Source organism: Delphinus delphis, chromosome 7, assembly GCF_949987515.2.
Source record: "Delphinus delphis chromosome 7, mDelDel1.2, whole genome shotgun sequence".
In the NCBI taxonomy this organism is placed as follows: domain Eukaryota; kingdom Metazoa; phylum Chordata; class Mammalia; order Artiodactyla; family Delphinidae; genus Delphinus; species Delphinus delphis.
The window spans coordinates 43,673,397-43,694,757 of record NC_082689.1 but is presented as its reverse complement, the minus strand read 5'-3'; the positions used below and the strand labels follow the sequence as shown (position 1 = coordinate 43,694,757).

The 21,361-nt window shown below is 36.7% G+C and overlaps 1 protein-coding gene and 1 long non-coding RNA gene across 5 annotated transcripts in view; one reads left to right on the top strand and one right to left on the bottom strand.

Annotated features, from left to right (window-relative positions):
- Positions 1-14,107, top strand: part of NAB1 (NGFI-A binding protein 1) — a 46,287-nt gene extending 32,180 nt beyond the window's left edge. For all 3 annotated transcript variants that reach the window (XM_060016405.1, XM_060016406.1, XM_060016407.1), the window contains exons 5-8: positions 3,892-3,981; positions 6,147-6,309; positions 8,416-8,532; positions 10,086-14,107. In XM_060016405.1, the coding sequence (XP_059872388.1) occupies positions 3,892-3,981; positions 6,147-6,309; positions 8,416-8,532; positions 10,086-10,174 (459 nt within the window). In that variant the 3' untranslated portion in view covers positions 10,175-14,107. The remainder of the gene's footprint in view (positions 1-3,891; positions 3,982-6,146; positions 6,310-8,415; positions 8,533-10,085) is intronic.
- Positions 1-21,361, bottom strand: part of LOC132428485 (uncharacterized) — a 253,274-nt gene that overhangs the window by 28,190 nt on the left and 203,723 nt on the right. For both annotated transcript variants that reach the window (XR_009520131.1, XR_009520132.1), the window contains exon 4: positions 1,133-1,207. This is a non-coding gene — a long non-coding RNA (uncharacterized lncRNA). The remainder of the gene's footprint in view (positions 1-1,132; positions 1,208-21,361) is intronic.

The following is a 21,361-nucleotide window of genomic DNA, read 5'->3' as shown; positions in this document are numbered from 1 at the left end:
TTAACTTAATAAGTATCCATAACAAACATTTATTGGGTTAATTTCTGCATGCCACGCATTGTGCCGAGTGTTTTTCAAGAATTTTTTGCTTCTTTAAAATTGTTGTGAAGTTAGCTGGGTACTGTGGTTATCCGCATTTTTAAAAATTTTCTTAAAGAATTTTTTTTTATTTAAAAATTATTTTTTATACAGTTTTTAAAGGTTGCTTTCCATTTAGAGTTATTATAAAATATTGGCTATATCCCCGTGTTTTACAATACATCCTTGAGTCTGTCTTATACCTGAGAGTGTGTACCTTTACTCCCCACCCCTATATTATGCCCCCACCAACTGGTAACCACTAATTTGTTCTCTATATCTATGAATCTGCTTCTTTTTTGTTATATTCACTAGTTTGTTATATTTTCTTAGATTCTACATATAAGTGATACACAGTATTTGTCTTTCTCTGTCTGACTTACTTAGCATAATGCTCTCCACATCCATCCATGTTGCTGCAAATGGCAAAATTTCATTCTTTTTTATGGCTGAGTAATATTCCATTGTATATATATTACCACATCTTCTTTATCCATTCATCTGTTGGTAGACACTTAGGTTGCTTCTATATCTTGGCAATTGTAAATAATGCTGCTATGAACATTGGGGTGCATGTATCTTTTTGAATTAGTGTTTTTGTTTCTTTCGAATATATAAGCAGGAGTGGAAATGCTGGGTCATATGATAGTTCTATGCTACAAAGCTGCAGTAATCAAAACAGTATGGTATTGGCACAAAAATAGACACACAGATCAATGGAATAGGATAGAGAGCCCAGAAATAAACCCACACAGTTATGGCCAATTAATTTACGAGAAAGGAGGCAAGACTATACAGTGGAGAAAGACAGTCTCTTCAGTAAGTGGTGCTGGGAAAACTGGACAACTACATGTAAAAGAATGAAATCAGAACATTCTCTAACACCATATACAACAATAAGCTCAAAATGGATTAAAGACCTAAATGTAAGACCGGATACTATAAAATTCCTAGAAGAAAACACAGGCAGAACACTCCTTGACATAAATCACAGCAATATTTTTTTGGATCTGTCTTCTAAAGTAAAGGAAATAAAAGAAATGCCTCTACTTACTGTTGTGAGTCTCATAAAGGTGGCAACTCAGGGATTTTGTGATTTTAGCATAGGCTTTGAAGCTAATCTCTGTAGCTGTAAAATGAGGGAAACACAGGGTTGTTTGTGTGAGGATTAAATGAGACAATATAAGTAAATTACAGAACATAGTCAGGAACTGGTTCATTGTAGGCACCTGAAAAATGATAGCTCCTCTTACTGATGTTGTTTTCTAAATCTCCTACTAGCTTACCTCACTGAACTTCAGAACTTAAATTAAAGGAGAGTTTGTTAAAGATAAAGCTGGATTTTTAGGCCTAAATAAATTCTTAGGAGAAAAATGGAATGACTAAGAAAAGTGAACTTTTCATTTAGATTTCAAGTATATATACTTGTATAAAATTCATTCTAGCTCAGTTAATGATTATATTCTATACATTCCTCTAAGCCTAGGGTCCTTGGTCTTGTAGGGGCCTAGAAAGGTGGCTATTTTTAATAATTTAAAAAGGCTGATTGTATAACCCACCATGGAGCTACATAAGACTATTTCAAGATGTTAAATTTATTTGTTCTTGATTCTAATTATTTTATTTCATGTCTTTGGATTTTAAAAAATGGGAAATTAATTATTACCTAGGAAATGAACTTTGGTAGATGAAGTATTTGAAAACGTGAGATTTGCAGTGGAGAAATAATTTTTTGAAAAGACCCCAATGGGGAAAATCTTTGAACCAGTGTTTCATATTTCAAATAAGGTACATATTTTGTTATTATTACAACTTTTTCTGCTCTGTTATTATATAACAACTTCAGTTTTTCATTATTCACCCTTTGCTACAAATATACAGCTTTATCAAACAAGGAGAGAAACGTTTTGGAAGTTACTGACAATGTCTTTGAGGGTTCCTTGCGTAGTTTTCAGTAAAGTTAGTAAAACCATGCTGTCATGATGTTTGTAGTTATAAATTTCATGTGGAGCACTAAACAGGCCAAAAACAACCTTGATAAAATTAGTAAACATATTTGCGCATGTGTGTGTGTGTGTGTGTGTGTGTGTGTATGTGTATGGTATAAAACGGAAATAATTTAAGTTGCAGTGTTGTGCAGGAGTACAGTGTCCCGAGTACACGCTACTTAATATAAGAATATACTTAGGGGCTTCGCCGGTGGCACAGTGGTTGAGAGTCCGCCTGCCGATGCAGGGGACACGGGTTCGTGCCCCGGTCCGGGAAGATCCCACATGCCGTGGAGCGGCTGTGCCCGTGAGCCATGGCCGCTGAGGCTGCGCATCTGGAGCCTGTGCTCCACAGCGGGACAGGCCACGGCAGTGAGAGGCCTGTGTACCGCAAAAAAAAAAAAAAAAAGAATATACTTATGTTTAATATAAGAATGTACTATTTAATATAAGAATACATATAAATAAGAATATATAAGAATACACACTGATACTCAGCAGTTATTGTATGCTAAAGGCAATATCTCATGTACTTTATCTCACAACAACCCCAATAGATAGGTTCTCTTATCCTTATTATTCATATGAAGGAACTGAAGTTCAGAAAGGTTAAGTTACTCATCCAGTGTCATGTAGCTAGTAAGTGGTGGTGGAATCGGAACACAAGTGCAGGTCTTTCTAATTCCAAAGCCCTATCACCTGTCCTTTGAACTGGTAAAGGCGAAATCACAAGTCAGCATGGAAGAATTCTGCAGAAATTCAGGTTGGGAATTTACTTTGGATTTTTACCACATTACATATAACAAAATAAATTCCAGATGGGATAGAGAGTTAAATTTTAAAAACAAAAGAAGCAATAAAATAAAGCTTTAGAAAACTAGAGGGTAGATTTGAGTACTTCTCAAATCTCTAAAGGAGAATGTCTTTTTGAATAGTATAGTAATAGAAGAAGTCACAAAGTAAAATATAAGTAATATACAACTATAGTATACAAAATTAAAACTTTTTTTTTTTTTGTGGTACGCGGGCCTCTCACTGTTGTGGCCTCTCCTGTCGCGGAGCAACAGGCTCCGGTCGCGCAGGCTCAGCGGCCATGGCTCACGGGCCCAGCCGCTCCGCGGCATGTGGGATCTTCCCGGACAGGGGCACGAACCCGTGTCCCCTGCATCGGCAGGCGGACTCTCAACCACTGCGCCACCAGGGAAGCCCTAAAAAATTTTTTGATTATCAAAACAAAAGTATAAATTGGCTACAATTAAGAAAACAACACCCAGTACTGGCAAGGAAAACTGTCATATATTGCTTATGATACAATAAAGCAATAAAGGCCCTTGAGTAACATATGTAAAGGACATAAAAATATTCATCCCTTTGTACTAATTCTACTTCTGGGAACCTATTGTATTAGATCATCTAAACTATGGAAAATGCTGTCTCCATGAAAATATTTTTGCAGTGTTTCTCATAAAACCAAAAATAAGGCGAATAATCTAAATGTCCAATATGAAGATAGTGATTAAACTGTCAAACCACCAGATGAAATGTTATATAATCATTATTATCAATGATCATAAAATCTATGTTCCAGTGTAAAACACTGTGGATGTATAAACTTTTAATCTTTTTCATTTATGTTTTTATTGAGGTTACAACTGTAGAGATAAGGTAATTGTACCTTGAGAGACTGAAATCAAGTATTGTACATTAAAATCTTAATCATGATTATTCAGGTAATAGGATTAAGGTGGATTTCTTTACTTCATTTTCTGAGTTTTTGATAATATGGTTATTTTAAAGTAAAAAGGACATATTCTTTGACCCACAGGATGGGTTTCCAGATTTCCAGGACTCTGTGCAGACACTCTTCCAGCAGGCTAAAGCTAAGAGTGAGGAACTCGCTGCTCTTAGTTCACAGGTAACGTCAACCACCAGTTACTATTTCATAACAGCATCTGTAGGTTAAAAAATAAATGGCTGCTTCGACTAGCTTCAGTTTTAAATTCACTTTCATCCAAAGACTGAATTTATTTCTGGTTGTTTTTACAATGTCACCTGATCCACAGCTGTATCAGTGAGATAGCAGCATCAGCTAGGTTTAGTTTGCTTTGTGAGCAAAACCCGACATCTGCTACTTATTTTTTCTTTGAAGTTTTGTAGGAATTAATACAGATTCTCTACTTAAGAAAGAAGCAACTTGATACCAGGAAAACAGCCATGTTGATTATGTGTGTAATACAACTCTGAGATAAAATAGTTCTAGTTCTCAATAATATATTAATAGTCAACATTGTAACTATTGTTGAATCATTTCAATTCATGTATAATGCAAAATTAATTAATATATAGCTTCAGGTGCTTTTGCTGCTAAGTTATTTGATCGTGTACACAGAAATTAACATTTTAAAAAGTCATTTTTGCCTTTTAGAAAGTACTGTAAGTTTTATTCCTGTTGATCTTCTCACTAGTGACTGCTTTTGGTCAGATTTAGTAGTGCCAAGTTTTGTGTTTTCATGTTAAGAGGATGAAAAATACATTTCCCCCTCAGAAATCTTATTGAAATTTTATTAATTAATTAGTTACAAATTTAAATGAATTGAAGTTATGGTTCCTTTTGATCTCGTTTATTTATTTATTTTTAACATCTGTATTGGAGTATAATTGCTTTACAATGGTGTGTTAGTTTCTGCTTTATAACAAAGTGAATCAGCTATACATATACATATATCCCTATATCTCCTCCCTCTTGCGTCTCCCTCCAACCCTCCCTATCCCAACCGTCTAGGTGGTCACAAAGCACCGAGCTGAACTCCCTGTGCTATGCGGCTGCTTCCCACTAGCTATCGGTTTTACATTTGGTAGTGTATATATGTCTGTGCCACTCTCTCACTTTGTCCCAGCTTACCCTTCCCCCTCCCCGTATCCTCAAGTCCATTCTCTACGTCTGCGTCTTTATTCCTGTCCTGCCCCTAGGTTTTTCAGATTCCATATATATGTGTTAGCATACAGTATTTGTTTTTCTCTTTCTGACTTCACTCTGTATGACAGACTCTAGGTCCATCCACCTCACTACAAGTAACTCAATTTCGTTTCTTTTTATGGCTGAGTAATATTCCATTGTATATATGTGTCACATCTTCTTTATCCATTCGTTTATTTGATTCAGAATAATAGTATAAGCTTTCATCCTATTCTGTGAGTTAATATATTTCACCTATTGATTTTTACTACTGTGAATCAGGATTGTTTGTAACATATATATAACTTTATATAGTAGATGCCTTGTATTGCTCTTCTGTATAGCATGGCAGTGATTCCTATCTGTGTATTTTGACTATTACCTCCTTGGCAGAATATCACTGCTTTGACTGTCACAGGTATTATCACACATAGGTAATTTAGAGCAGTGCATAGAGAAGGGACTTAGAGAACACATGCAGAGATAAATTTATATGTCAGCCAACTAATTGTGTACTTTAAAACATGTCTTTTTATGATGGGTTGGAAAATACTGCAGTTTCATTCCATGATGAAGGTGAAGATCCTCGTTGGCACTGATGTTTTTCTGCATAAGTTGCATTGCTTAATTTTAGAGGGAGGTGTGTTTGTCTTGTTCTTCTAGACAGCCGTTTTACACCTTTTCTCCCCCAAATATACTGTCATCATATCAGAGTTTGTGTAGTGCCAGATCCTAAAATAAAAATGCCAAGACTTCGCCCTGTGTTTTAGAAGCAGTTTATAACAGATGTTGCTGTTGCTCTGAGGTTCCTTTTTTAAAAAATCTTTAAAAGGACTTGGTATCTTAGAAAACAAAGCTAAGGTTATTTTGCTTTTGAGCTAGAATGGAATTCTCTTTACAGAATTGAGCAGAAAGCTTTTTTCCTTTCGTACAAAATCTAACATTCTGTGTTTTAACATGATGATATAGACATCAGTGCATATTTATGGAACGTGTATACCACATGAAGTATGAACTAATTTTAATGACTACTAAATATATTTGCTGCAGTCTGAAATTGGCATCTTTAAACCATTAAAAAATCTAGAATGTTTTAGTTACTTTATTTTCACTTTACTTACTAGCAGCCTGAAAAGGTGATGGCAAAGCAGATGGAGTTCCTTTGCACCCAAGCTGGCTATGACAGACTGCAGCATGCTGAAAGAAGACTGTGTGCAGGACTTTACAGGCAAAGCTCAGAAGAGCACAGCCCTAATGGCTTGACTTCTGATAACACTGATGGACAAGGTACATCTTTAGAGTGACCCACACCTTTAGAGCCAGCTACTCTGTGCACTTCAAAGGGAAACAAAAAATGGCTGGTTTTTTAAAACTTGATATTTTATGGAGATTATTTTATAGGTTCTCTATCAAAATTAATTTTTAAATTGTCCCTTTTTATAAAAAGGAAAGAATTCTTCCTGCAAATATAACTTGTAGAGTTTTTTTTTAACCTTATTATCCCTAAATAATAGCTGGCACATGTGATTGACATATATTTTGTAGAGGGTGGATGGGAATGGGAGATGTAAACAGTACAGATCATTTTTCCTGAAGAAATGGATTCCATGGGAGATGTTTATCATTTTTTAAAAGATTAAAACTTTGGATTTTTTTAGGCTTCATAAACAGATTTGTCTGAAATTTATAACATTTGGTTCCTAAGAGAATGTGGTGACTGCTTCTAAAGTACTAGGACAGAGTACAGAGATTTGAGGAGACAATATAAGAATGGAGAGACTTGTAGAAATTTTGTCTTCTTTCAGGCTTCACATTGGCCTGTAGTCCCTATGAAAATATTTTGTGTGGTGTATACTTTGGAAATTGTTCTCTTAAACACAGGTGTAGAAAGTTTTGATTCATGAGCATTTTTACCATTTTAAAAATTATTTCATTTTTTTGTATCCACAATGTGAAGAAAATCCCAAGTCATTGTCATTCACTCATTCAACAAATATTTTTTTAGTATCTCCTATGTGCCAGGCACACTTCTAGGCACTGAAAATGCAGCAGTGAATAAGATAAAGCTCCCTGCTCCCTTGGAGCTTGCACTTGCGTGGAGGGAGATGTATAGCATATAGGTATAGAACTAGATCCTCTAGTTTCAAATAGTGATAGTGTTTGAAGAAAAACAATTTTGTAGGACTTTTTTTTTATGTATTATTATACTTTTTTCAGAGAGTGGTTACTGTTGTCAAAAAAATAAGTTTTCTTTCTAAGTAAGAATACCATCTTAACCCGCATTCTTTAACTATAGAGTAAAACATTACACATCAGCAGATCAGAGTACTGGCAAAGAACGTTCTTCCTTTTTAAAATATTACAGAAACTTTTTAGTAGAAGTCTTGTTTAACTTCTCCAGTCATCCTTGACAGTTAAGACTGGAGTTAAGGGACTTCCCTGGTGGCGCAGTGGTTAAGAATCCGCCTGCCAGTGCAGGGGACACGGGTTCGAGCCCTGGTCTGGGAAGATCCCACATGCCGTGGAGCAACTAAGCCCGTGCACCACAACTGCTGAGCCTGGGCTCTAGAGCCTGCGAGCCACAACTACTGAGGCCCTTGAGCCTGGAGCCTGTGCTCTGCAACAAGAGAAGCCACCACGAGAAGCCCGCGCACTGCAATGAAGAGTAGCCCCTGCTCGCCACAACTAAAGAAAGCCCGCGTGCAACAACGAAGACCCAACACAGCCAAAAATAAATTAATTAATTAGTTAATTTTTTTTAAAAAAGACTGGAGTTAAGATGCAAAGGCATTAATGAAAGATTTGATGACTCTAATTTGTGACCCCAGGATAATCCAGTGTAGGGCACCAATTTGCTAAGTATGATGGATTTAGGTTTATGATAGAGTATGATTTGGCATATGAAACCTTTTTTACCATATCTGTTCTAATTATATTTTTTCGTGGATTTGCCATAGGTTTTGTTGTTGTTGTTGTTCTAGTAATGGGTAATTGGCTTGAAGCCATCTCTGTCTCTGTAGTATTTGTTGTTATGTGGTTAGTGACCTGCCTTGGTAAAATGGTTGCACTAGTAAGAAAATGCCCCACAGAGGTGATGCATTATCTGCCAGAGCTGGGGTGCATACTGGAAATCTCAGTCTTTTCTTTAGTTTGTGATTAGCTCTTCAAAATGTCCTGGCAGAATGGTAGATCTTGAGACTAGCATGAGTTGCCATTTTCCTCCTAAACTATTATTTTAGATATTTCTCCAGCTATTTAAATTCTTCCAGTGCCTGTCGACTTTCCTTACTTATTTCCTAAGGAGTGTTCAGGTGATTTGTGAAAACTTATTTTTAAGAAAAACCATGATGCGTCTTTAATTACTCATATTGCTTTTTTTTTTCTTTTCATTAGGCGAAAGACCTTTGAACCTCCGAATGCCTAATTTACAGAACAGACAACTCCATCATTTTGTGGTGGATGGGGAGCTGAGTAGACATTACTCCAGTGAGGCGAAGTCCCACTCATCAGGTGAGAATGTGGGATGTGCTTAGAGGGAGTAATATTTGAATAAAGCATCTTTCCATTCTAATCTCCTAACTTCCACTGTCCCCCTCCTTAAAAAAGGGTCATTACTAATGATGTTACTAGTCCGTTTTCTCCCCTTGGAAGTAACAGATTGCTATGTTAATAGCCAGTCTTTTTGAGAACATGATATTCCAAAGGACTGACAGGGAAAAGCTCTTGAAGATTGAGATTATTTTGATTAGCTATTCCATGAATGGTGACTTTATACACAATTCTGAACCAGATAATAAATGGCTGGTTTCAGTTATGTAATTCCCTTTTCCAGCCTTTCATAATATGAAATTGATGGACTATATGTTTGCTGTCCTGCTAAGAAAACCTTGTGTACCAAAATCTAAACTTTTCATGCAGCTGCATTTGGGGGATGATATTTGTATTTCAGAAGTAAACTGAGCTCCATAAAAGGACAAGCTGTTCCTTATTATAGTTTGGTGTTTTCATGTTTTTATCGAAGTAAAGTGAGTTATACAGACTTAAAGTATTAGACACCAACACCATTTGAAAGAATCTGGTATCATCCAATCTTTGAGCTAAAGTAACTTTAGGAGTTACTTGAAATCACTTGTTTCATCTGTAAAATAGAAATAATTTCTGCCTCATAGAATAGTTATGAGGATTAAACAAGATCGCCTATAGGCATTGCCTGGCTGATAGGAACTCAGTAAATGGTAGCTACTATTTTTATTCTTCTTCTTATGCTGAATTTCTGTATAGAGAGGAAAATTCATGAAGTGAACTGCCTAATTTCAGATAAGCTATTAATGTTGGTTACTTTTCTAGAATCCTTTTTAAAGTGTGTGTGTGTGTGTGTGTGTGTGTATCCCCCAGTATTAGTACTTCATGTAAATATTACATTTTATTGGCATTCTGTAGTATTTGTTTGAGGTTGAAATAATTATTCATGTAACTCCAAGGAATGAGTCCTGTGAAAATAGAATCTTCATTCTTTTATCCCTATTTCTCCCACCTTAAGGTTTCATGGCTAGAGAAACTTTTAAAAATAGTTCCATGTTTAAACATAGAAGCTGTTTTTCTGCCTCATGTCTTCATTGATAGTAAATATTTTAGACAATAACTTTGTTGTATACGAGTGGCCAGTTTTATTTTATATATTTTATGTATCACTTTGGACCAAGCATTAAATAAAAATCAGTAGGTTCTATATGCTGTGTGCTTTATATACATTTTATGATTTAAGTCTCATATCACCCTGTGTAGATACTATCCCCATTTTATAGATGAAGACACTAAGGCTCAGAGAGGTGTGTAACTTGCCCAGAGATGTATACAGCTAGTAATTGGCAGAAATGGAATATAAATCCAGAATCCAAACTCTTAACCTCAACTCTGTAAACATAAAAATTTTATATGGAATTGCAGAGTCATGAATAATTGATACTGCTTGCTTTGGAGTTTGGGGGTTTGTTTTTAAGTTTGTTTTTTTGTATCCATTGATTTAAAATATCAATACATTTTGTGTTTCTCTTTTTATACAGAGAGCCTGGGGATTTTAAAAGACTACCCTCACTCAGCTTTTACTTTAGAAAAGAAAGTCATCAAAACAGAGCCTGAAGATTCAAGATAGCTATGATTCTCCCACTGTTCTCTGGAAATGGCATCAGATTTAAGGATAATGCTCCATCATAGAAATAAGCCTTAATAACCAATGTTGCCTCATTCAGCACAAACAGATTTCATAGCCAAAGCTTAAGGACTGATACAGTAATCTGTGGAAACCAGGAAGACAAAACTACAGCCACAAAAGAAAATTAAGAGAATGTTACAATCTGTAACAGAAATACTGATCCACATTCCTCTGTAAGTCATTTTATGTGGAAAGGCTTACAAATTAATATTGTAAGCATTAATTATTTAAGAATGTACAATGTATTTGTATAATTTATAGAAGTAAAATCTAGATGTTGAGACCTGTTTGGGCCAATAGGTGTGGATACAGTTTATCTTACTTGAAATTTCATTGTCTACTTTAAGTGTGTTTTGCGTAAATATTGTATGTCAGAGTTTAGAATCTTTGCAGTCATAAAAAAGAAAGTTTAAGTGATGTAGTTATTGGCAAAGTTGTAATGACTTTGGAAAAATGGAAAGCAAATACTCAATTTAAGTCAGGAAAATGTTGTAGATTTAATATCTGATAAAACTGATTTTGTTTAATAGGAAATGTGTCATTTCATAGTAGTCACATGTCATTTTTACTGGCTTAATTAGGCACATAGTTAATAAATACTGGAGTAATGTCAAAAAAATGAGCAATAGAGTATAAAAACCTCTCTTACCTAGTTGACCCAGGTTGCATTTTATGATAGCTACTTAAGGTATAACAAAAATAGGAAGCTATTAGTTGGACAGAGAACTAGAAACAAGTGGACAGATGTGTAAAAGCCTTGACTTAAAATTATTATTTCAGAATGTGTTATATAGATTAAGACATAGTAAGTTAACCCTAAATGTGATAAGGATGGTGACTGTTAACAAAGGCTATAATATATAGTAGAGTAAGTACTGTTTTATATCCAGAAATTCTTCTCTACGCACCAGAGTCAGAGAAGCTAGATGGCTCTCCCTGGGGAATGTCTTCCCATGCAGACCATCACAGGTTTAGACAATCAGTGCATCCACATTTGCAGGCATATTTCTATGGAGGTTTAGTTGACACATATTATTTATTTTACAATTTCATTTTCGTATACTTTTCAGATTTATGAATGCAGTTTTTTCTTAAAACTCATTTTAACTTGAAAATCTGTTTTAATTCCCCCTATTTAATTAATGGGTTGTATGCCTATATATGAGGGTGTGCTTAAATGTTAATAACATACTTGCATACTTACTAGAATTTCACATTGGAATCCATAGTGAAAAACAAATACTACTTCTACCAATTTACATTTTTTCTGTTGGTTTAAGAGAAGATGTTTGACAGCTTTACCTACTTCCTCCAGATTCATCTAAACCCAGATATTGCTGAGAAGAGTGTATTGACTTGGAATATGTGTTTTTTATGTTGTTTTCGGTTCTGCTCTAGGTCATAACTATGTAAAAAATATTAAGTTATAATCTATTATACTAAAATTCATCAGCCAAATGTTAGATGAAATGTCTGCACTGTAGTCTCTGATCACTGTCACATATATAATTCCTTTTTCATTTTGATTTGTAGAATAGCTTTACAGTAGAAACACCAGTAAACAACTTTTATACTATTAAAAGGCTTTTTTTCCTTCCTAAATGTTTTAATTGTACCATAGTGTTTTGCCCACTGAAGAAGCTTTTTATGGACTTTGCAACTTTGTTGCTAGCTTGAGGTTGATTATTGTGATTGTATTGTTCACTGTGCATAGAAATAGTATGAATACGATTTACATAGATTGTTCAGTTTTTAATATTAGCCATAGAACTGGTTAGTATCTCAGTAGTTTCATGAAACGTTTCCTGTATTCTAATCTATTTTGAGAAATTCTGTGGGTTTTTTTTAATTGTGTCTTATGGTTCAAGTTTGTAGATTTTAATAAGCAAAAATTTTTAAAGATGTGGTAATCTTACAACTAATATTTATCTGTCTTTCATGACCGCACAAACTGCATCTTTAAATCCATAAATAAGTTTCCTTAAGTATCATACTTTTCTGGTCTTTCATGCTTAGTGATAAGGGGGAAGCACAAGAAAAATTTCAGTAGAATACAGTTTTTATTTTGTAAACACTAATGTATTAAACTTGCTATACATTGAAGCAAATAATATATATTTTTATTTGAATTGTATATATGAATTGGATGTTATAACTAGTTGATTTTTTTCATTGTGTTAGAGGTATTTTCACTGAACAAGGTCAATTGGTTACCTCAGTATTACAACCAATATAGTCCAAGGGACCATTTCTCCCCAAGTCCATTTTGTACTTTATTACGTGAAGTCTGCGTTTCTGTGACTATTAAAGCTGTTGGTGACGTGGGATGAGTGCAGTTGCTTCCTGTGGCAATAAAGACTTTGTGTGCCCCACGTATCTCTGTTTATAGAGCTTTCTGCATAGCACTCCTCACAGTAGTATTAGCCTACCTGTCTCCCCTCTCTCATTTGGTCTGGGCTTGAGTGTTAGGGGCCAGGGGCTTATTATACCTTAAGACTAAATATTATTGTCAGCTACCTTCATTTTTATAAAGTTATTTGGCAGACAGGTACTCTGGTCTGTCAGAGAGAGAATTTGGTTTATTTTGTTCTCACTTAAGAGAATGTTACAAAGACATTTTGAAAACTACCCACCATGTCTAACCAGCTAAATTAATAAATAAAAGGGGGAACATTAGGATTTAACATTCATGATATGCTAATATTTGCAAAGTCTTAATGTGATTTGGTCTCAGTATTAAGGGCTAATTATATGAAATTCAACTAACCTGTGGTAGAGAATTAGCAGAAGCTTTGCAACAAAGTGCAAAAATAGTGCTGAAGCCACACACTCACTGAGCTGATGGCTCAGCTTCAAAAATAGTGCTGAGCCACACACTCAGGTGAGGGTGGAGGCCACAGAAGAAATATAAGACATGGTCTTTGCCCTTTGGGAACCTAGTTGAATGGGAACTATTACCACTCAGATAAAATCCAAATTTCAGTGTGTTACAGAGGGATGAATAAGGAACTGACATTTAACTGCATTCTGTGTTCAGTAGGTATTATGGTAGTAGATACTTTACAGGTGAAAGAAAGCACATTTAGTGAGTGACACTCGAGATCAGCCAGGACTGGAATAGTTAACAGAAAGAGATGGGGTGTGCTTATAAAGTCATAATGGTAGTATATTTCAACTTGAGGTCACTTTTTAAAAAATTATTAAGCTGAATGCTTGAAAATAATGCTTGCCGTGAATAATCATTCTTTTGACAGTCCCGTTGAACCTATCAGAAGGCAGGGGGAAAAAAGTGCTTTTTCCTGTCCTTAATTAGTAAAACCACTTGGGTAAAAGCTTTAAGATTTGGTGACTGTGAGCACCTAGTGTGCCTTTACAATTATAGTTGATGGTATTGAAAGACTTGAAACCTAAATAAGCATGCAAGGAATTTCCTAACACATGGTCTGCTCACTTGGCTACTCAAATGTTTTAAGTATTACTGACACAGTACCCATTTTGCTGGTGACTTCACTTAATACTGCACTGAGTCTTCAAAAGAAAATCAACAAGACATTAACCTAATGAAACTAGGAGGTCTGTCTCTTATAGGAAATGAATTCAGTTAGTAAAAAGCTGAAGTTAGAATTGAGCAAACGTGTTGTGTTTGTAACAGCTTGAAGCATAAGACCAAATATGGTAGCTGCTATTTAACTAAAAACCAACTTATGGCCCAGCTGTGTGCATGGGTGGCATTTCAGGGAATACAGGCTTATTTATTTGTTATCTGTGGGTGTTCTCATAAATGAGATTCTCAAGTGGGCCTCCAAAGTTAATAAAAGAATGATCCAATGTCCAGAAATTTGTTTTTATTGTAAATATGTTTAATCTCAAAAATCCTTCCTGTTGACTGTTTCTTTAGTGACTCTATGATTCTTATTTTACATAGGAGTGATCAAAAGCTAAATGCCAGTGTTTTTCTTACTTTCTGAGTATGCAGTAGTTAAAGCTTTAAAACCTCTTCTCTGGCCTTTGTTTCTACTGACATACGAAATTTTTTTAAAAAGGAAAAAAACACCTGTATGGTGTTTTAAATTTTTTATGCAGAGCTAATCAGAAATTTATTTTGTAAGTTCACAATCAACTGATAAAGTTAGAATCCAAAAACTTACTGTGTTTAACTTTTTAAGTTCAACATAAATCTTTTTCTATCCATAAGTTTATTTATTTTTAAATTTTTATTATAGTTGCTTTACAACGTTGTGTTAGTTTCTACTGCACAGCAAAGTGAATCAGCTATATGTATATATCTATCCCCTGTTTTTTGGATTTCCTTCCCATTTAGGTCACCACAGAGCACTGAGTAGCGTTCCCTGTGCTATACAGTAGGTTCTCATTAGTTATCTATTTTATACATAGTATCAGTAGCAATTTTACGGGAACTATGAATAACGGTTGATTCCATTTACAAAATTGGTTAAGATCCTTTATATTTTTATTCTTTCATATTCTGCCTGTCTTCTAAGGGCCACAACATTTTAAAGTATTAAAACAATATCCTGTTGAATTCTGGGTCTCCAGGATGTATCTGTTTGGTCACAGTTTCCAAGGTTTTATTGTTCTGACAGCTAAATAATCTACTTCCAAGTATTGCTCCCAATAAGGTTAAAGGTCTATTCTTTACCAGTTCATCTTCAGTTAAAGGAAATTTTTATGACATTTTTGTAGCAATTGCATAAAACTCGCAAGAGAAATGCGAGTTCTGTGATTCATCAGAAACGAATCACGAAAAATGCTGATGTTAGTTTTATTTCAACATCCATATCAAATGTTTAGTTATGATCCTTTTTCTGTTGCCTCTAATTTTTTTGTACTGTATTATACAATTGCTGTCTAAGTTTTCCAGTGTAACTTCTCAAAAGAATTGACTTCTTCACAGTCTCAGAAATAGAGTTAATTGAATGCTGCCATCAATCATAATATTGCAAAATGCAGATTAAGTACATATAACACTGGTTTAAGATGGTAGCGCCAAACAAGTGTTACAATCAACCCAAGAATTTTTGTCATCAGCCTATTAAGAGTGACAAACTTTGTGAATTTCCTGGTAGTCCAAACAATTTGGTAATCAACCCAGGCTAGTTTTGCTGTGGGTGAGTACCAGTGACGGTATAAGTTAGATTGTGCTTCATATTTACACATTCTGAAACCTTATGAGTCATCTTTGCATTAAAAGCTTGCACCTCATAAATTTATGCTAAAAGTGCCGTGTTCAACACCCACACACAATCCTAAGCAAATAAGGCCATTCTCATGTAACTGTCACAGACACCCTCTGCTGACAGGTCACTAAGGCTCAAGTATGTAGGAAGGTATTTAAGTAGTGCACACGTAGGTGGAATCTTAGTGGTAACCGGCTCAGCAGAGGCATTTTATAATTTTCTGAGACTACCTACCATCCTCAACTGTGAACTGTTAAGCCAAACATCTGTGGTCTAGCCCCATGCCCTGCCATTTAGTATCCTTCCCAGAAGACAAAGTGATCTTTTTGGTAGCATGTTCTCATACTGTGGGTCCTCCAGAGTCACATCATTTTAGTTATAATTCCAAAAAGGAGTACACACTTTCTACCCTCAGGTCTCTGACAACGTAATGTAAGGATGTTTTCCATCAGCAGTTAAAATGGACTAGGTCATCTTTTTCCTTTCTGAAATCAGCCAGTTATTCTATCATCAGAACATGCCCGTACATTGATGAGTGAATTTCTTCTGCATGCATCAGCTAATTCTCAAATTGGAGCACATCTTTCTGAGTTTTACTTATGGGAAGACAGCTTGTGTAAAATAAGACAGACATATCACAGATATAACCAGGTACTTAACTCCAATTCTTAGAATATTAAAAAGCAATATCCACTTGTGAAAAAGATTAACAAGTAAATTTTAGGTTACCTAAACTTATTCAAAGAGAAGAAAAAAAATAATATATTGTAATATTTAAAAGTGAGAAGAGAGATCTAATTTCCCAAGATTTTAACTATTATGTATATAATAGTTTATAGGAAAAATATGTCACTTGTATGCTCCTTTATTAAAAAGACAACTAGTTCTGCTTTGCAAAGCACATGATCTAAAGCAGGCTTATATTTCTAGTGACAGTTGTCGTAGTGCCATATATCAAATTTACCATTTTCTAGCACTGGGCTAACTGCTGTACATTTAATCCTCTCTGCAACTCCAGGAGGTAATTATTATTACCCTCATTTTACAGATGAGGAAACGGAGGTCTCCAGATTAGGTAATTAGTTATCACACCCCTAGTAAGTAGTAACTTGGGCCAGTCCACTTGTTGGATGCCAGTCCCTGTGCACCCTAACCTGTCAAATTTCCTCTCAACTGAGTGGCCTATACTGTATCAATGTTTAACACAATAAACACTTTGAAATGCAGATACAGCTTACATATACACATATATAGAAACTACTGGGCCAAGACATGGAAAGAACCTAAATGTCCCTTGACAGAGCAATGGATATAGAAGATGTGGTGTTTATATACAATGGAATATTACTCAGCCATAAAAAAGAATGAACTAGGGCTTCCCTGGTGGCGCAGTGGTTGAGAGTCCACCTGCCAATGCAGGGGACGCGGGTTCGTGCCCCGGTCCGGAAGATCCCACATGCGGTGGAGCGGCTAGGCCCATGAGCCATGGCCACTGAGCCTGCGCGTCTGGAGCCTGTGCTCCGCAATGGGAGAGGCCACAACAGTGAGAGGCCCGCGTACCGCAAAAAAAAAAAAAAAAAAAAAATGAACTAATGCCATTTGCAGCAACATGGATGGACCTAGAGATTATCATACTAAGTGAAGTAAGTCAGAAAGACAAATACCATATGGTATCACTTACATGTGGAATCTAAGATACAACGCAAATGGGCTTCCCTGGTGGCACAGTGGTTAAGAATCCGCCTGCCAAGGCAGGGGACACGGGTTCAAGCCCTGGTCTGGGAAGATCCCACATGCCATGGGGCAACTAAGCCCGTGCACCACAACTACTGAGCCTGCGCTCTAGAGCCCACAAGTCACAACTGCTGAAGCCCGTGCGCCTAGAGCCCGTGCTCTGCAACAAGAGAAGCCACCACAACGAGAAGCCTGCACACTGCAATGAAGAGTAGCCCCCGCTCACCACAACTAAAGGAGCCTGTGCGCAGCAACGAAGACCCAATGCAGCCAAAAATAAAAATAAATAAGTTTAAAACAATTAAATAAATATGACACAAATGAACATATCTACAAAACAGAAACAGACTCACAGATATAGAGAACAGATGTGTGGTTGCCAAGGGGGAGGGGAGGTAGGGGAAGGAAGGATTGGGAGTTTGGGATTAGCAGATGCAATCTAGTATGTCTAGGATGGATAAACCAAAAGGTCCTACTGTATAGCACAGGAAATTATATTCAGTATCCTGTGATAACCCATAATGGAAACGCATATGAAAAATATATAAATGTATAACTGAATCACTTTGCTGTACAGCAGAAATTCACTCAACATTGTAAATCAACTATACTTCAATAAAAACCTTTTTTTAAAAACTAGAAAAAATTATCAATAGTTATCTTGGGCAGAGTAGAAGGACGTGCCCTCACTCCCTCTCGTGAGAGCGCTGGAATCACAACTAACTGCTGAACAGTCATTGATAGGAAGACACTATAACTCACCAAAAAAGATACCCCACATACAGACACAGGAGAAGCCACAATGAGACGGTAGGAGGGCCGCAATCACAATAAAATTGAATCCCATAACTGCTGGGTGGGTGACTCACAAACTGGGGAACTCTTATACCACAGAAGTCCACCCACTGGAATGAAGGTTCTGAGCCCCATGTCAGGCTTCCCAACCTGGGGGTCCAGCAACAGGAGGAGGAATTCCTAGAGAATCAGACTTTGAAGTCTAGGGGATTTGATTGCAGGACTTCGACAGGACTGGGGGAAACAGAGACTCCACTCTTGGAGGGCACACACAAAGTAGTGTGCACATCAGGACCCAGGGGAAAGAGCAGTGACCCCATAGGAGACTGAATCAGACCTACCTGCTAGTGTTGGAGGGTCTCCTGCTGAGGTGGGGGGGTGGCTGTGGCTCACTGCAGGGACAAGGACACTGGCAGCAGAAGTTCTGGGAAGTACTCCTTGGTGTGAGCCCTCCCAGAGTCTGCCATTAGCCCCACCAAAGAGCCAGGTAGGCTGCAGTGCTGGGTCACCTCAAGCCAAACAGAGAGGGAACCCAGCCCCACTCATCAGCAGACAAGTAGATTAAATATTTACTGAGTTCTGCCCACCAGAGCAACACCCAGCTGTACACACCACCAGACCCTCCCGTCAGGAAGCTTGCATAGCCTCATGCACCAAAGGGCAGACAGCAGAAGCAAGAAGAACTACAATTCTGCAGCCTGTGGAATGAAAACCACATTCACAGAAAGACAGAAAGGCAGAAGACTATGTACCAGATGAAGGAACAAGATAAAACCCCAGAAAAACAATTAAATGAAGTGGAGATAGGCAACCTTCCAGAAAAAGAATTCGGAATGATGATAGTGAAGATGATCCAGGACCTCGGAAAAAGAATGGGGGCAAAGATCGAGAAGATGCAAGAAATGTTTAACAAAGACCTAGAAGAATTAAAGAACAAACAGACAGAGATGAACAATATAATAACTGAAATGAAAAGTACACTAGAAGGAATCAATAGCAGAATAACTGAGGCAGAAGAATGGATAAGTGACCGGGAAGACAATATGGTGGAACTCGCAGCTGTGGAACAGAATAAAGAAAAAAGAATTAAAAGAAATGACGACAGCCTAAGAGACCTCTGGGACAACATTAAATGCAACAATATTTGCATTATAGGGGTCCCAGAAGGAGACGAGAGAGAGAAAGGACCCGAGAAAATATTTGAAGAGATTATAGTCGAAAACTTCCCTAACATGGGAAAGGAAATAGCCACCCAAGTCCAGGAAGTGCAGAGAGTCCCAGGCAGGATAAACCCAAGGAGAAAAACGCTGAGACACATAGTAATCAAATTGACAAAAATTAAAGACAAAGAAAAATTATTAAAAGCGACAAAGGAAAAGCAACAAATAACATACAAGGGAACTCCCATACAGTTAACAGGTGATTTCTCAGCACAAACTCTACAAGCCAGAAGGGAGTGGCACAATATGTGTAAAGGGATGAAAGGGAAGAACCTACAACCAAGATTACTCTGCCTGGCAAGGATCTCATTCAGATTCGATGGAGAAATCAAAAGCTTTACAGACAAGCAAAAGCTAAGAGAATTCAGCACCACCAAACCAGCTCTACAACAAATGCTAAAGGAACTTCTCTAAGTGGGAAACGCAAGAGAAGAAATGGACCTACAAAACAAACCCAAAACAATTAAGAAAATGGTCACAGGAACATACATATCGATAATTACCTTAACCGTGAATGGATTAAATGCTCCAACCAAAAGACACAGGCTTGCTGAATGGATACAAAAACAAGACCCATATATATGCTGTCTACAAGAGACCCACTTCAGACCTAGGGACACATACAGCCTGAAAGTGAGGGGATGAAAAAAGATATTCCATGCAAATGGAAATCAAAAGAAAGCTGGAGTAGCAGTACTCATATCAGATAAAATAGACTTTAAAATAAAGAATATTACAAGAGACAAGGAAGGACACTACATAATGATCAAGGGGTCAGTCCAAGAAGAAAATATAACAATTATAAATATATATGCACCCAACATAGGAGCACCTCAATACATAAGGCAACTGCTAACAGCTATAAAAGAGGAAATCAACAGTAACACAATAATAGTGGGGGACTTTAACACCTCACTTACGCCAATGGACAGATCATCCAAACAGAAAATTACTGAGGAAACACAAGCTTTAAATGACACAATAGACCAGATAGATTTAATTGATATTTATAGGACATTCCATCCAAAAACAGCAGATTACACTTTCTTCTCAAGCGCACACAGAACATTCTCCAGGATAGATCACATCTTGGGTCACAAATCAAGCCTCAGTAAATTTAAGAAAACTGAAATCATATCAAGCATCTTTTCCGACCACAACGCTATGAGATTAGAAATGAATTACAGGGAAAAAAACCAAAGAAAACATAAACACATGGAGACTAAACAATACGTTACTAAATAACCAATAGATCACTGAAGAAACCAAAGGGTATATCAAAAAATACCTAGAGGGCTTCCCTGGTGGCGCAATGGTTGAGAGTCCACCTGCCGATGCAGGGACACGGGTTCGTACCCCGGTCCGGGAAGATCCCACATGCCATGGAGTGGCTGGGCCCTTGAGCCATGGCCGCTGAGCCTGCGTGTCTGGAGCCTGTGCTCTGCAATGGGAGAGGCCACAACAGTGAGAGGCCTGCGTACCGCAAAAAAAAAAAACAAAACAAAACAAAAAAACCTAGAGACAAATGACAACGAAAACATGACAATCCAAAACCTATGGGATGCAACAAAAGTAGTTCTAAGGGGGAAGTTTATAGCAATACAATCCTACCTCAAGAAACTAGAAAAATCCCAAATAAACAATCTAACCTTACACCTAAAGGAACTAGATAAAGAAGAATAAGCAAAACCCAAAGTTAGTAGGAGGAAAGAAATCATATAGATCAGGGCAGAAATAAATGAAATAGAAACAAAGAAAACAATAGCAAAGATGAATAAAAGTAAAAGCTGGTTCTTTGAGAAGATAAACAAAATTGATAAATCTTTAGCCAGACTCATCAAGAAAAAGAGGGAGAGGACTCAAATCAATAAAATTAGAAATGAAAAAGGAGAAGTTACAACACACACTGCAGAAATACAAAGCATCCTAAGAGACTACTACAAGCAACTCTATGCCAGTAAAATGGACAACCTGAAAGAAATGGGCAAATTCTTGGAAAGATATAACCTTCCAAGACTGAACTAAGAAGAAATAGAAAATATGAACAGACCGATCACAAGTAATGATATTGAAACTGTGATTAAAAGTCTTCCAACAAACAAAAGTTCAGGACCAGATGGCTTCATGGGTGAATTCTATCAAACATTTAGACAAGAGCTAACACCCACCCTTCTCAAATC